Source organism: Sapajus apella, unplaced genomic scaffold (genome assembly GCF_009761245.1).
Source record: "Sapajus apella isolate SASKATOON/1434 unplaced genomic scaffold, GSC_monkey_1.0 scaffold146, whole genome shotgun sequence".
Lineage (NCBI taxonomy): Eukaryota > Metazoa > Chordata > Mammalia > Primates > Cebidae > Sapajus > Sapajus apella.
In genome coordinates this window covers 1,860,308-1,876,671 of record NW_022437086.1, presented here as the reverse complement: position 1 = coordinate 1,876,671, position 16,364 = coordinate 1,860,308, and the positions used below count along the sequence as shown (strand labels likewise).

Below are 16,364 nucleotides of genomic sequence, written 5' to 3'. Positions count from 1 at the left end.
TTTCCACTTGTGGCCCTCACATCTGTGCTCAAGAAGTTTGGATTTTACATCATTTCCAATTTGCGGTTCAGGGATGTTCAACCTGTGTATCCTTAGTCTTGATAGCCTGGTGTTTGAATACATCTTAACAGTTCTAGTCACAAGGTAAGTTATAAGTAATCTCTTAGCTATAACTATCAAAGTTTGATAATAATCTTTCACAAATAATTTAGAGTACATTCAAGCTAACTTATGTGCACTCCAGTATGTTTTCTTGGGGGACAAAGAAATGGACAGGGTTAAAGCTAGACATTTATCCGCTGCCTTTTTGTTTTTGTTTTTTGAGACTGAGTCTGCTCTGCCACCCAGGTTGGAACACAATGGTGTGATCTCAGCTCACTGTAACCTCCACCTCCCAGGTTCAAGCAATTCTCATGCCTCAGCCTCCCAGTAGCTGGGACTACAGGTGTGCACCACCATGGCTAATTTTTCTATTTTTAACAGAGATGGGGTTTCACCATGTTGTGCAGGCTGCTTTCATAGGCCTGAGCTCAAGCAATCCACCTGCCCTGGCCTCTCAAACTGCTGAGATTACAGGTGAGAGATATCACGCCTGGCCTATACTTTTTTTTAAAGAAAGTTTTAGTGGAACACACCCACGCTTACTCATTTACATATTACCTATGGCTGGTTTGTGCCTCAGTGGCAAGCGGAGTAGCTGTCTGGCCCACAAAGGTGAAGATACTTACTACCCGGCCCTTTGCGTGAAAGTATGTCAACCACAGCTCTAAGTGCTTCTTTCTTTTTTGGTTTTTCTTTTTTGGAGACGGAGTTTTGCTCTTGTTGCCCAGGCTGGAGTGCAGTGGTGTGATCTCAGCTCGCTGTAACCTCTGCCTCCTGGGATCATGCGACTCTCCTGCCTCAGCCTCCCCAGTAGCTGGGATTACAAGGTGCCTGCCACCACACCCAGCTAACTTTGTATTTTTAGTAGAGACATGGTTTCACCATGTTGCCAGGCTGGTCTTGAACTTCTCATGTCAGGTGATTTATTTGCCTCCACCTCCCACAGTGCTGGGATTACAGGCATGAACCATCACACCCGGCTGCATTACTTAATATCTATGAGGGTTTAATTTCTTCATCTGAAAAATGTCCCTCTCCTTTCTGCAGTCATGCCCAGCTAGAGGATTTCAACCTACAGTGGTGATTCTCAAAGTGTGAACCCTGAGCCAGCGCATCAGCATCTCCTCTGAATTTGCCAGAAACACAGAATCTCAGGTCTTAGCCTAGCTGCACTGTGGAGCTTGAACAGTTATTGGTTTCTGGCATTGCTGACGTAGGGAGAGTTAAAGAAACAGTTAGAAGCTGAGCGCCTGTAATCCCAGCACTTTAGGAGGCCAAGGCAGGTGGATCACCTGAGATCAGGAGTTCAAGACCAGCCTGACCAACATAGTAAAACCCCATTTCTACTAAAAATACAAAAATTAGCCAGGCATGGTGGCAGGCACATGTAATCCCAGCTACTTGGGAGGCTGAGGCAGAAGAATCGCTTGATCCCAGGAGGCAGAGGTTACAGTGAGCCAAGATTACACCACAGCACTCCAGCCTGGGCAACAAGAGCAAAACTCCACCTCAAAAAAAAAAAAAAGTAGTGGGAAGGAGTGGACTTCCAACTATCCAAGCTTTCTCACCTCCACATCCAGGAGAATCTAACACACCTGAAGGACAAGCCCCACACCACCTGAGAATCAGTGAGCCACACCCACATTCAATGCTCTGAATCACACTGAAATTCAACAAACTGAAATTCCTGAGCAAGAAAATTAAATGTATTCTGAAGATTCTAGTTATCTAATTAAATTTACTCTGAATACTGCAGGTCAGTTAAATTTGAGAGTTCTGATTGATGAAAAAATAAGACAATTACCAACCTCTTCTATCAGACAATCATCCGGATCATATTCTTTTAGATTAATAATTGCCACGGGCAGATCCAGGGACACAACTGTTTCAGCAAGAACTGTTGCAAATCCCTAAAAGGACAAAAAAGAGTAATGAGCCAAATAAGCAAAATGCAGCCCTCATTTACCCTCTATTAGCACAAGAATGTGGCATTCCTCATGAAAAATGTTTTCAGTGACTGACGTATATCTTCATGAACTCAAATTCTATGCTTACTCTTGCCACTTTCTTGGGCACCATTGCAGAGATCATTCATTCAATTGTGTTGTTCTCACCTGATAAGGGTTTACGTAAAAGTGAATCTAATTCAGCTTTTGGATGATCAATCTGCCTTGCCCTGCTAGAATAAATGTATCAGCCAGGCAAGACGGCTCATGTCTGTAAACCCAGCACTTTTGGAGGCCAAGGTGGGAGGATCACTTGAGGTCAAGCCTGGGCGACAAAGTGAGACCTCATCTCTACAAAAAAATATTTTTTAATTAGCCAGGTGTAAGTGATGGCACACACCTGTAGTCCCAGCTACTCAAGAAGCTGAGACAGGAGGATCCCTTGAGCCCAGGAATTAGAGGATACAGTGAGCTACGATCACACCAATGCATTCTAGCCTGGGCCACAGAGTGAGATCCTGTCTCATAAAGAAAATAACATATTGAAAAAGAATAAACACAGAGAACTGCAAAAAGAAATGGTAAAGAATGGGCTGGGCACAGCGGCTAATGCCTGTAATCCCAGCACTTTGGGAGGCCGAGTCAGGTGGATCACTTGAGGTCAGGAATTCAAGACCAGCCTGACCAACATGGTGAAACCCTGTTTCTACTAAAAATACAAAACTAGCCAGGTGTGGTGGCACACACCTGTAATCCCAACTGCTTGGGAGTCTGAGGCAGGAGAATCCCTTGATTCCAGGAGGCAGAGGCTGCAGTGAGCCCAGATCATGCTAGGAAGCAGTTGACAGACAGGAAAAAGCCCTAGGGAAGAATGCACAAGACACACTCTGGGCTGGGAGCAACCACTGCAACAAAAGATGGAAAGAAAACTCAGAGGTGACTGCCTTTTGTATGCTAATGAGATGACTTATGGGGGCGGAGCCTCGGGTAGCTTCAGGATAGAGGCTGGTTGCCAAGAAACTGACTAGAGGTTGAAGTCAGTACCTCCTACCCCAGTCCCAACACAGAATACTAGGGACAGAAGAGGGGTTGGAGATTGAGCTTCATCACCAAGGCCTATGATTTAATCAATCATGCCTATGTAATGGAGCCTCCGAGAAAAACCCCTGAACAATGGGGACTGTTGGGTTGGTGAACAAACCAATGTGCTGGGGAGAAGACAAGGCCAGAGATGGCCTGGAAGCTCTGCTCAGCCCCTACCCCTCCGTAGCTGGCCCTGTGCAGCTTTTCCATTTGGTGGTTCCTGACTTGCATGCTTTATAATAAACTGGTAAACATAAGTAAAGCAACTTCCTGAGGTCTGGGAGTCATTCTATGGAACCTGAGGAGGCAGTGGTACGGAACCCTAAATTTAAAGCCAGGACTTGTGACTAGAGTCTGCAGTGGGGACAGTCTTGTGGACTAGTAACTCTCAATAGTAAGCATGAGAGCTGGCATAGAAAAAATACAGGTCAGCCAGGCGTGGTGGCTCATGTGTGTAATCCCTGCACTTTGGGAGGCCGAGGTAGGCACATCACCTGAGGTCAGGAGTTCAAGACCAGGCTGGCCCACATGGTGAAACCCCATGTCTACTAAAAATACAAAAATTAGCCAGGCGTGGTAGTGGACGCCTGTAATCCCCGCTACTCAGGACACTAAGGAAGGAGAATTGCTTGAACCCAGGAGGCGGAGGTTGCAGTGAGCAGAGATCATGCCACTGCACTCCAGCCTGGATGACAGAGCAAGACTCTTTCTCAAAAAAAAAAAAAAAAAAAAAAAAAACAGAAAAAGGACAGGTATTCGGGGGTCAGAAAATACTACTGCAGCAGGCCTCAAGGACTGATATGGTTTGAATATTTGTCCCCTCCAAATATCATTAACATGTAATCTCCAATGTTGGAGGTGAGCTTGAATAGGAGGTGTTTGGGTCATAGGGGCAGGTCCCTCATGATGGCTTCGTTACCAGTGGAGGATCTTGACTAGGAGTTGTCCAGGTTCTTCTCATGTTGAACAAAGGATTTTTAAAAATGCACAAGCAAAGCAACAAAAGCACAGATTTTTTGACGCAAAAGTACACTCTACAGAGCAGATGTTGGCCAGAGCAAGTGCTCAACCATAATGCCCAAGAGCTCCAATTGAAATGTTTCTTGGGTTCTTATTAAGCTAGAAAAATTTGCTAACACCCCCAGGTACCCTTTGGAGGCTTCCAATTGGTTACACCCTATGTAAATGAAGAATTGGCCCATGGCCAATTGGAGGCTGAAGCGGAGTTACACCTTATGCAAATAAAGGATTAGCCAACAGCCAATCAAAGGCTGAAGTTTTCCTTTTAGTTTAATTCAAAAAAGTCAGCCACAGATTGGCCTTAGGCTCTCTGTCTCCAGACCCGATTCTCCTGCCTTAGCTTGGTGGCCTCCTCTTGGTGATGAGTTCCTGCACTATTAGTTCATAGCTGACTGTTAAAAAAAAAAAAAAAGCCTCACATCTCTCACTACTCTTTTGCTCCCTCTCTCGCCATGTGGTACCTATTCCTCCATGGGGGGAAGCTTCCTGAAGCTTCACTAGAAGCCAAGTGGATGTTGGCAGCATGTTTGTACAGCCTGCAGAACCATGAACCAAATAAACCTCTTTATAAATTACAGTATTAGTCCATTCTTGCATTGCTATAAAAAAAAAAAGATACCTGGCCAGGCATGGTGGCTCACACCCATAATCCCAGCACTTTGGGAAGCCAAGGCAGGTGGATTGCCTGAGCTCTGGAGTTTGAAACCAGCCTGGGCAGCATGGTGAAATCCATCTCTACCACAAATACAAAAAATTAGCTGGGCATGGTGGCACGTGCCTGTGGTCCAGCTACTTGGGAGGCTGAGGTGAGAGGATTGCTTGAGCCTGGGAGGCGAAGGTCGCAATGAGCTGAGATTGTGACACCACACTCCAGCTTGGGCGACAGAGCAAGACTCCATCTCAAAATTTAAAATAAAATACCTGAGACTAGAAAATTTATAAAGAAAAGAGGTTTAATTGGCTCACAGTCCTGCAGACCTGTATAGGAAGCATAGCAGCATTGGCTTCTGGGAAGGTCTCGCGGAGCTTCCAATCTTGGCAGAAGGCAAAGGAAGAATAGGCTCATCACACAGAAGGAGCAAGAAAGAGAAGGGGGAGAGGCCACACACTTTTAAACGACCAGATCTCATGAGAACTCACCATCACAAGGGCAGTACCAAGGGAGATGGTGCTAAACCACTCATGAGAAAGCCACCCCCAAGATCCAAGCACCTCCCAGACCCCACCTCCAACAACGCCACGTAAGATTTGGTGGGAACACAGACCCAAACCTTATCAAGCACCCAGCTGCAGGTACTCCTTATAGCAACCCAGAACAGACTAACACAAGGAGAAAGTTAGATTTCCGCCAAAGCTGAAAGAAACTGGGGGAACCACGAGGTTATCCCAGGTGGCAGGAACAGTGACGTGCAAAGGCTCAAAGGAGGTTACTAAGACTGGGGTAAGACAGTTAACAAACAGCCACACATGTAGGATCTCTGGGCCACTGTGAGGACTTTGGCATTGACTCTAAGTGAATGAAGGAGTCAGTGCAGGGTTTTAAGCAGAGGGGTGATATGATTTCACGAAGTTTTCAAACAGTCACTGAGGTTGCTGAGTTGAGAGTATACTGGAGTCAGAAGAGGGCTGAGGGGTACTGAATCAGAAAGACTGTCTTAGTCCATTTTGCTATAAAGGAGTACCTAAGACTGGGTAATCTATGTTTTTAGTTTTATTTTTTTGAGAGAAGGTCTCACTCTGTCGCCAAGGCTGGAGTGCAGGAGCTCTCTGCAGCCTTGACCTCCTGGGCTCAAGCAATCCTCCCACCTTACCCTCCCTAGCAGCTGGGACTACAGGCACACACACACCGGCTAATGTTTGTATTTTTGTAGAGATGGAGTTTTGTCCTGTTGTTCAGGCTGGTCTCAAACTCCTGGGCTCAATTGATCCACCTGCCTTGGTCTCCCAAGGTGCTGGGATTACAGGCATGAACCACTGTGCCTAGCCCACTCTATGTTTTAAAAAGATTTGTTTAATGCAGAGAACCACAGTGAAATACTACATAATATGACCATCCCCAAGACACATACTCATCAGATTCTCCAAGGTCTAAATGAAAAAAAAAAAAAAAATGTTAAAGGCAGCTAGAAAGAAGAGGCAGGTCAGCTACACAGGGAATCCCATCAGGGTAACAGCAGACCTTTCAGCAGAAACCCTACAAGCCAGAAGAGATTAGGGCCTATTTTCAGCACTCTTTAAAAAAAAGAAATTTCAGGCAGGTCACAGTAGCTCGCATCTGTAATTCCAGCACTTTGGGAAGCTAACACAGGTGGATAACCTGAGGTCAGAAGTTAGAGACCAGCCTGACCAACATGGTGACACCCCGTCCCATCTCTACTAAAAATGCAAAAATTAGCCGGACATGGTGGGGTGCACTGCAGTCCCAGCTACTTAGGAGGCTGAAACTGAAAAATCACTTGAACGCAGGAGGTGAAGGTTGCTGTGATCCAAGATTGCATCACTGCACTCCAGCCTGGGTGACAAAGCGACCCCTTTTAAAAAAAAAAAAAAAAAGAACAAGAAATTTTAACCAAGGATTTCATAACCAGCCAAATTAAGCTTCATAAGCGAAGGAAAACTGGATCCATTTAGACAAACAAATGCCAAGGAAATTTATTATAACCAGACCTGACTTACAAGAGGTCCTTAAGGAAGTGCTAAATACATATAGAAAAAACCATTAGGGGCCACCATAAAAAGGATCATTTGGTTTGCAATTCTCATGTCTGGAAAAGTTCAAGATTGGGTATCTACATCTGATGAGAGCTCCAGGCTGCTTCTACTCCTGGCAGAAAGTAAAAGAGAGCTGGAGTGTGCAAAGATCACAGAGCAAGAGAGGAAACAGGAGTCCGGGAGAGGTCCAAGGCTCTTTTTCCCAACAAGCTCTCTTGGGAACTCGGAAAGCAAGAACTCACCCACCCGCTCTGGCAAGGATTCATTTATTCAGGAGGGATCTGCCCCCAGTACTCAAACGCCTCCTATTAGCCCCATCACCAACACTGGGGATCACATCTGAACATGAGTTTTGGGGAAACAAACAACAAATTACAGCAGAAACCAATGGTGAGATGACTGTCCTAATCCAGACAAAATGTCATTGCAGTGTCAAAGCTGTCAGAATCAACATGGAGTTACTCATGTTAAAAAAATCCCTGACAATAAGAGCTAGGGAAGACAAAGAATTCTCACACTTAGATTCCTTTTTTTTTTTGTTTTGAGACAAGGTTTGACTCTGTTACCCACACTGGAGTGCAGTGGCACAATCTTGGCTCACTGCAACGCCTGCCTCCCCGGTTCAGGTGATTCTCGTGCCTCAGCCTCCCAAGTGGCTGGTATCACAGGCATGTGCCACCACACCAGGCTAATTCTGTTGTTGTTTTCAGATGGAGTTTTGCTCTTGTTGCCCAGGCTGGAGTGCAGTGGTACAATCCCAGCTGACTGCAACCTGGGTTCAAGCAGTTCTCCTGCCTCTGCCTCCTGGGTAGCTGGGATTAAAGGCACGTGCCACCACGCTCAGCTAATTTTTTGTATTTTTAATAGAGACGGGGTTTCATCCCTCAGCCTCCCAAAGTGCAGGGATTACAGGAGTGAGCCACCATGCCCGGCCAACTTTTGTATTTTGTCGTACAGATGTCGTTTTGCCATGTTGGCCAGGCTGATCTTGAACTCCTGACCTCAAGTAACCCATCTGCCTCAACCTCCCAAGCTGCTGGGATTATAGGCATGAGCCACCACTCCCGGCCTCACACTTAGATGCCTGATAACGAGAAAGATTCTACAACAAACACAGCCTTGCATAAAACCCACTGCAACGTTACACAAAAAATACTACTGCAAGGACATCTGCCCAGAAACTGCATGTCCAGCCTTGGACTGTGTCACCTTTGTTATTAACCTTTCTGGGCAAGAACAATTGTTTCAAAACAATTCTGCAATCCTCCTCATTGTTTCCTTTGAAACTCTTTGCCTTCCTCTACCTCCCCGAATACATGCCGTTTACTACAGCACTTATGTCCCCATTGCAGTGTACGTGCTATTCCCAAACAAACATCTTCTCATTCAGACAGCTCCCTATGGTATTTAGATTGACAATGGCACGGACCAGGGCAGTAGCAGTGAAGGTGGTAAGAAGTGATTGGAAACTAAATCTATTCTTTTTTTTTTTTTTTTTTGAGACGGAGTCTCGCTCTTGTTACCCAGGCTGGAGTGCAATGGCGCGATCTCGGCTCACCGTAACCTCCACCTCCTGGGTTCAGGCAATTCTCCTGCCTCAGCCTCCTGAGTAGCTGGGATTACAGGCACACGCCACCATGCCCAGCTAATTTTTTGTAGTTTTAGTAGAGATGGAGTTTCACCATGTTGACCAGGATGGTCTCGATCTCCGGACCTCGTGATCCACCCGCCTCGGGCTCCCAAAGTGCTGGGATTACAGGCATGAGCCACCGCACCCGGCTATATCTATTCTTAAAGTAGAACGTACAGGGTTTGCTGACAGATTGGACATGGGTTGTATAAAAAGAAGCAGAGGCTGGGCGCAGTGGCTCATGCCTGTAATCCCAGCACTTTGGGAGGCCAACGTTGGTGGATCATGAGGTCAGGAGTTTGAGACCAGCCTGGCCAACATGGCGAAATGCCGTCTCTACTAAAAATACAAAAATAAGCTTGGCGTGGTGGCGCGTGTCTGTAGTCCCAGCTACTTAAGAGGCTGAGGCAGGAGAAATGCTTGAATCTAGAAGGCGGAGGTTTCCGTGAGCCAAGAGTGCGCCACTGCACTCCAGCCTGGGGGGCAGAGTGAGACTATGTCAAAAAAAATAAAATCAAAGGAGTCAAAGGTGTTTTGGACCAAGCAATTAGCAGAATAAAGTTGTCATATACTGAAATCGTAAGGATTACAAGTAGAACAGATTTGGGCAGAAAACTGGGAGTGCAGTTTTGACCATACTGATATTAAGATGCTTACCAGACATGTATATGATACTCTAAATAGGCAACTGGATATGAAAGTCTGGAATTGAGATGAACAATTAAGAATAGAAATAGAAATTTACGGCCAGGTGCAGTGGCTCACGCCAGTAATTCCAACACTCTGGGAGGCTGAGGCAGGCAAATCACTTGAGGCTACGAGTTCAAGACCAGCCTGGCCAACATGGCGAAACCCATCTCTACTAAAAATACAAAAATTAGCCAGATATAGTAGTGTGCGCCTGTAATCACATCCACTCAGGAGGTTGAGGCATGAGAATCCCTTGAACCCAGGAGGTGGAGGCTGCAGTGAGCCAACATCACACCACTCCACTCCAGCCTGGGCGACAGAGTAAGACGCTATCTCAAAAAACAAACAAAAAAACAAATTTACAAGTCATCATCAGATGTCGGTGAACTAAGGCCAGCAGGCCAAATGCCTCAGTGCATCTTATAACTAGACTTTCTCAGAACACAGCCATGCCCATTTATTTACACACTGTCTACGACTGCTTCCACACTGCATCTGCAGAGCTGGGTAGTTACAAGAAAGACCATATCAGTTGTAAAACCTGAAAAATATATATGATACAAAATACCTGGCCCTGCTAACTCATGATCTAATATATAGAATTTAAAGCCCCAGATAATAAGACCCTTTAAGCACCAGACACAGTGGCTCACACCTATAATCCCAGCACTTTGGGAGGCTGAGGTTAGAGGTTTGAGACCAGCCTAGGAAACACGGTAAGACCCCCATATCTGCCAAAAAATTAAAAAATTAGCCAAGAGTGTTGGTTCACACCTGTATTCCCAGTTACTCAGGAGACTGAGGCAGGAGCACTGTATAAGCCCAGAAGTTCAAGGCTGCAGTGAGCCATGGCTGTACCACTGCACTCCGGCCTGCGTGACAGAGCGAGATCTTGTCTCTAAAAAAATAAATCAATAAAAAATAAGAAAGGAAAAGTTTATTGGGAAGTAAAATTTTAAAAAAAAATTAGGGGCCGGGCCCAGTGGCTCACGCCTATAATCCCAGTACTTTGGGATGCGAGGCGGGTGGCGGGTGTATCACAAGGTCAAGAGATTGAGACCATCCTGGTGAACATGATGAAACCCCGTATCTACTAAAAATACAAAAATTAGCTGGGCATGGTGGCACACATAGTCCAGCTGTAATCCCAGTTACTCCTGACACTGAGGCAGAAGAATTGCTTGAACCCAGGAGACAGAGGATGCAGTGAGCCAAGATTACGCCATTGCACTCCAGCCGGGTAACAAGAGCAAAACTCCGTCTCAAAAAAAACAGAAAGAAATTAGATCCCTTAGGGAGAAAAGTGAGTGTAGATAAAGGCATAATCTCAAGGACTGTGCCCTGAAACACTCCTGTCTTTGGAGGTCAAGAAGATTAAACCAGCAAATGACAGTAAGGAAAATGAGCCTCAGTAAAGCAGAAAAAGGACCAAGGGAATGGCATACCTCAAGTTACATGAAGAAAGTATTTGAAGCCTGGCACAGTAGCTCACGTCTATAATCCCAGAACTTAGGGAGGCCGAAGCAGGTGAATTACCTGAGGTCAGGAGTTTGAGACTAGCATGGCAAACACGGTAAAACCCCGTCTCTACTAAAAATACAAAATTAGCCAGGCATGGTGGTGGCGCCTGTAATCCCAGCACTTTGGGAGGCTGAGGATGAAGAATTGCTTGAACCTGGGAGACGGAGATTGCAGCAAGCTGAGATCATGCCATCCCACTTCAGAATGAGCAAAGAGCGACACTCCACTCAAAAAAAAAAAAAAAAGGGCCAGGCACAGTGGCTCATACCTGTAATCCCAGCACTTTGAAAGGTCAAGGCGGGTGGATCACGAGGTCAAGAGATCCAGACTATCCTGCCCAACATGGTAAAACCCCGTCTCTACTAAAAATACAAAAATTAGCCAGGCTGGTGGTGTGCACTTGTAGTCCCAACTACTCAGGAGGAGGCTGAGGTGGAAGAATCACTTACACTAATTCAAGGCAGAGGTTGCAACAAGCCAAGATCGCACCACTGTACTCCAGCCTGGTGTCAGAGTGAGACTCCGTCTCAAATAAAAAAAAAAAAAAACGGTGGTCATACAGCTAAAAGGCCAGCCAAGTAAGACAAAGACTGAGAATCAATTAGCAACATGGAACTCACTGGGGCATGTATGGGAATGCAAGCCTCTCTGGAGTAGTTCCAGATAAACAGTACAGAAATTGGAGATAAAAAGTACAGAGCATGGTGGTGTGCACCTGTAGTCTCAGCTACTCAGGAGACAGGAGAATCGCTTGAACCCAGGAGGCAGAGGTTGCAGTGAGCCAAGATCGCACCACTGCACTCCAGAATGAGATTCTATCTCAAAAAAAAAAAAGAAAAGAAAAAAAGAAAAAGCACAGACAATACATGGAAAAAGTTTTACTATAAAATACAGTACAAAATTGGGGTGGTAGGTGGGAGTGTGGGGCCAAAAAGTAACATGGCATGCCTTGACCCATGAAGCACACAGCATTCTGTGAAAAATAACAATTAGCAAAAGCTATATCCTCAGCCTGGGAAACATGGCCAAACCCCATTTCCATAAAAACATTTTTAAAAAGTAGCCGGTTAGCTGGGTATGGTGGCAGGTGCCTGTAATCCCAGCAACTCAGGAGGCTGAGGCAATAGAATAGCCTGAAACCGAGAAGGAGAGATTGCAAGCTGAGACCGCGCCACTGTACTCCAGCTTGGGCAACAGAGGGAGACTTCGTCTCAAAAAACAAAACAAAACAAAAGTAGCCAAGCATGGTGGCATACACTTGTAGTCCCAGCTACTAGGGAGGCTGGTGGGGTGATCACTTGAGCCCAGGAGGTCAAGGCCACAGGTCAAGTCCGTTCACAAAATAAAAAAAACTACACACCAGCTACCCCATCATTCTGTCCTAACTAGAAACAGAAAACCACAGATGAGGGCATGCTGGCTCATCGCTGTAATCTCAACACTTTGGGAGGCCAAGATGGATGGATCCCTTGAGGTCAGGAGTTCGAGACCAGCCTGACCAACATGGTGAAACCCCGTCTCTACCAAAGATACAAAAATAGCTGGGTGTGGTTGGCACACACCTGTAATCGCAGCTACTTAGGAGACTGAGATAGGAGAATCACTTGAACCCAGGAGGTGGAGGTTGTAGTGAGCCAAGATCATGCCACTGCACTCTAGCCTGGGCAACACAGCAAGATTTCATCTCGATAAATAAATAAATAAATAAATAAAAATACATTCAGATGGCACAGCTTTAAGATGGAAGATGGCTATCTACCCCAAAATCAACTATGATATGGACAGCAATATTAAGCCACTGAGACTTGAAGGCTATTTGTATGAACTAATATTAAGGAGTCACCAACTTTTGTGTAATGTTGATAAATCTAGAAACACAGCCTAACCATCAGAGGAACTAAAAATAGAAATATAAAAGGTTTCTGGAGAGTACTTTTCATTATGAACTTTCTGTACTCCTGGATTTGTTACCATCTGCAAGCATTCGTTTGATCTTTTTGATCATTTTTTTTTTAAAGGTTAAAAACACACATAAAGAGGCTCTGAATAAGGTCTTTTATCAGTAACATAAAAAGGACTTTGCTTTGGCTGCTCAGACACACCTTTTTGCTTTTTTTTTCAGGTTTCCCACCTGCATTGCTTAAGGCTTAACTTAAGTGACCTTCCACCATAAAACAAAGTATCTGCACTGAAGTAGTGAAAACCTAAGAAGTACTATTCTGCACAACTTCCACAAGAGGGCAGTAGAACCCTCTGTAGTAGTCAACAAAAAAAATAGACCTTGATTTTTTCTCTAATTTATTTTCATTCTAGTCTTCCTTAAAATCTTTTCCTAGAAAGCACTAAATAGCTGTGATCTGGCCAGGTTTAGTGGCTTATGCCTATAATCTCAGCACTTTGAGGGCCAAGGCAGGTGAATATCTTTAAGCCAGGAGATCAAGACTGGCCTGGACAAGATAGCAAGATCTCGTCTCTACAAAAAAAAAAAAAAAATTTTACTTTTTTTAAGTAGCTGTGACCTTTGTAACACAGAAACAGGTGAGCACCGCTGGGCATGGTGGCTCATGACTGTAGTCCCAACACTGGGAGGCTGAGGCGGGCAGATTGCTTGAGTCCAAGAGTTTAAGATCAGCCTGGGCAACATGCCAAAACCCCATCTCTACAAAAATTAGCCAGGTATGGCAGCATGCACCTATAGTCCCAGATACTCAGAAGGCTGAGGTGGGGGGATGCCGTGAGCCCAGGAGGCAGACATTGCAGTAAGCCAAGATAGTACAACTGCAGTCTAGCCCGGGCAACAGGGCAAAACCCTGTCTCCAAAAAAAAGGTGAAATAAAAGTACATATTGGATTACTTCACTCAAACCTCACAGCGACCCTGAGATAACCATACTATTGTCATTTGCAATTTACCAGTTCACAGATAAGCAACTGAGGCTTAGATGGCACCACAGCACTCCAGCCAGAGCAACAGATCCAGACCCTGCCCCGCCAAAAAAAGAGAATGGGAAGCATCTTTCAACTAGATGTCTGCTGTATCTACTTTAGTGTCTACCTTTAACACTTTTAACACTATTAAAAATCAAAACAAGTTTCATTATATAGATGAGTGACGTGAGACCAGGCACAGTGGCTCATACCTCTAATCCCAGCACTTTTGGAGGACAAGGCAGGAGGATCACCTGATCCCAGCAGTTCAAGACCAGCCTAGTCAACATGCCAAAACCCGGTCTCTACTAGAAATACAAAAATTAGCCGGCAGTGGCAGCAGGCACCTATAATCCCAGCTACTCGAAAGGCTGAGGCAGGAGAATCACTTGAACCCAGGAGGTGGAGGCTGTGCTGCCACACTCCAGCCTGAGTGACAAGAGCGAGACTCTGTCTCAAAAATAATAGTAATAATAAAAAAACAACATAGATGTGTGATGAGAAAGTCAGGCCCATATTGGAACTACTGGTGCATCCTTTTTTCCTATTCCCTACTCCCATACCCACGGGGATCAATAAGGGACACACAACTTTCACTATCCTGCTGAGGCAGAAGCAAGCTTCAGAACAAAGACCCCTCAAGGCAGACCACCAGACAGTGACAATCACCTGTAACTGGGCACAAGAGATGAAGCCCACCTACCATCGCAGGAAGGAAAAATATTTGAGGAGAAAAGGTTGGAAGAAAAACTAAAGAACGTCAGATGACCAACTGAGTTCACTGCTAAAGGACACTTTTCAGGGATTTTCTTAAAATGTCAGGAAACTGACCGGGCACGGTGGCTCAAGCCTGTAATCCCAGCGCTTTGGGAGGCCGAGGCGGGTGGATCACGAGGTCAAGAGATCGAGACCATCCTGGTCAACATGGTGAAACCCCGTCTCTACTAAAAATACAAAAAATTAGCTGGGCATGGTGGCGCGTGCCTGTAATCCCAGCTACTCAGGAGGCTGAGGCAGGAGAATTGCCTGAACCCAGGAGGCGGAGGTTGCGGTGAGCCGAGATCACGCCATTGCACTCCAGCCTGGGTAACATGAGTGAAACTCCATCTCAAAAAAAAAAAAATGTCAGGAAACCAAAGGAAAAGCATCATATAAAGTTCTTACCTTTGCTGTACCAGTCTGAGAGCCATAGAAAATTTTCACTCCAGACACAAAGATGTCTTTGTTATGAAGGGAAACAAAACCATTTGTCATCAAATCCTGAGTTGCTTTTGGAAAAGAGTTTTCCTGCAAGTTCCTGTCCTTGAAAACAAATAATTACACAAAATCCATCAAGTCTGAATCGTTTCCCAACTTCAGTAGGGATGAAAATTAGCAGAGATACGAACACACTTTATTTTTCTCTTAATCTTTCTGGTTGTACTCCTCAAATATTAGCCCCATATAATAAGGTCCTTTATTAGGCAGGACCCACTTTTTTTTGTTGTTTTTTCACGTTTAACGTTTTATTTACATTTTAAGACTAACTTTAATCTCAGAATCACATATCCATATACCTATTTCCTTTTTGTTGACTTCACTTAAATGCATGGTTTGTTAAACAAAGGCTGTAAACAAATATTTACCATGTCTGTTACATGTAACATACAAGAATAGCTTTTAACAGGAATTCATCAACTCCCCCCAACATTTTTAATTATAAATACAGGTATCAAAACAATCCTGAACATATTTTTGATACTGCTAGTAGTAAGCACCCACAGGGCTTCAAAATTTAACACATTTGCGGCAACATTCATTGTACCTGCTACTTTTTAAACAATTTCAACTGCAGCTCTTTCACTAAGCAAGATGGTTAAAGTATGCCATTTCAGTTTTCTTTCTTGAGATTTTTACTTTTTAGAAACACACATGCTTCCACTGTCATCTGACACTTCTCCACATGCTTTCATCTTGTAAACCTGAATTCTATTTCGAGCACTCCAGGTTTATGTTTAAATGACAGTGCCTTAACAAGAGAAAAAAAAAATGTGCTGCACTTTTCTTCCTGTTACCTGAAAGCATAACGGGTGTACATATATTAAATAGATTCTTACAAATGTCCAGGTCATATTTACCAGCTGGAATTCTTTTACTTAATGTGTGGGTATTTTGAATTGTGATATTTAATCAAGACATTAACATGAGTAGAAGGTTGTTGATTTAAGACAAGTTTGAGATCCACTAAAATTAATTGTTGTATGTTTGTCGTTCTGGTGGCTGTGGAAGCTTCATATTTTCCTTGGACTTCTTTAGACGTCTTAGCTCTTGATGCACAACTTTAATGCTATATGAATTTTGCCATTTTGCTAACATTGATATGCTCTGGGCATCCACCATCCCACTGGAATTATTTACTCCATTCATATTAATTTTTGTTACAAATCTGACAAAGGAGCTTCCGGGTATTTAGGTCCACATTCTACTTTCAGGTTATATATTCTATTTTCATAATTTGTCCTTGGTGGCCCAATAATCATACCTGTGTCCACCTAGTAAGTGTCATATCTTCATCATCTTCAAGGGCCCAGCTAACCATACCGTTGCCTACTCCTTTTTGTCCTTCAAGTTCTTTCCACAAGCAAAATTTACGGAGAACTTTAACATCCTGCGGAGACGGCCATCTCCTCCTGCAGCTCAACGCAGCCGCACGCACGCACGCACGCACGCACGCACGCACGCACGCACGCACGC

The 16,364-nt window shown here is 44.6% G+C and overlaps 1 protein-coding gene and 1 pseudogene across 6 annotated transcripts in view; both read right to left on the bottom strand.

Annotated features, from left to right (window-relative positions):
* The window catches only part of LOC116540884 (S-adenosyl-L-methionine-dependent tRNA 4-demethylwyosine synthase TYW1), a 309,103-nt gene that overhangs the window by 290,219 nt on the left and 2,520 nt on the right, over nt 1–16,364 (bottom strand). For 4 of the 6 annotated variants that reach the window (XM_032264675.1, XM_032264672.1, XM_032264670.1 and 1 more), the window contains exons 3-4: nt 14,796–14,933; nt 1,911–2,012 (exon numbers count right to left, since the gene is read on the bottom strand). In XM_032264675.1, coding sequence (XP_032120566.1) covers nt 1,911–2,012; nt 14,796–14,933 — 240 coding nt within the window. Of the gene's footprint in view, nt 1–1,910; nt 2,013–14,795; nt 14,934–16,364 lie in introns of those variants that run through there. The other 2 variants (XM_032264674.1, XM_032264676.1) reach the window with 2 other exon arrangements.
* On the bottom strand, nt 15,803–16,165 carry LOC116540885 (annotated as a pseudogene).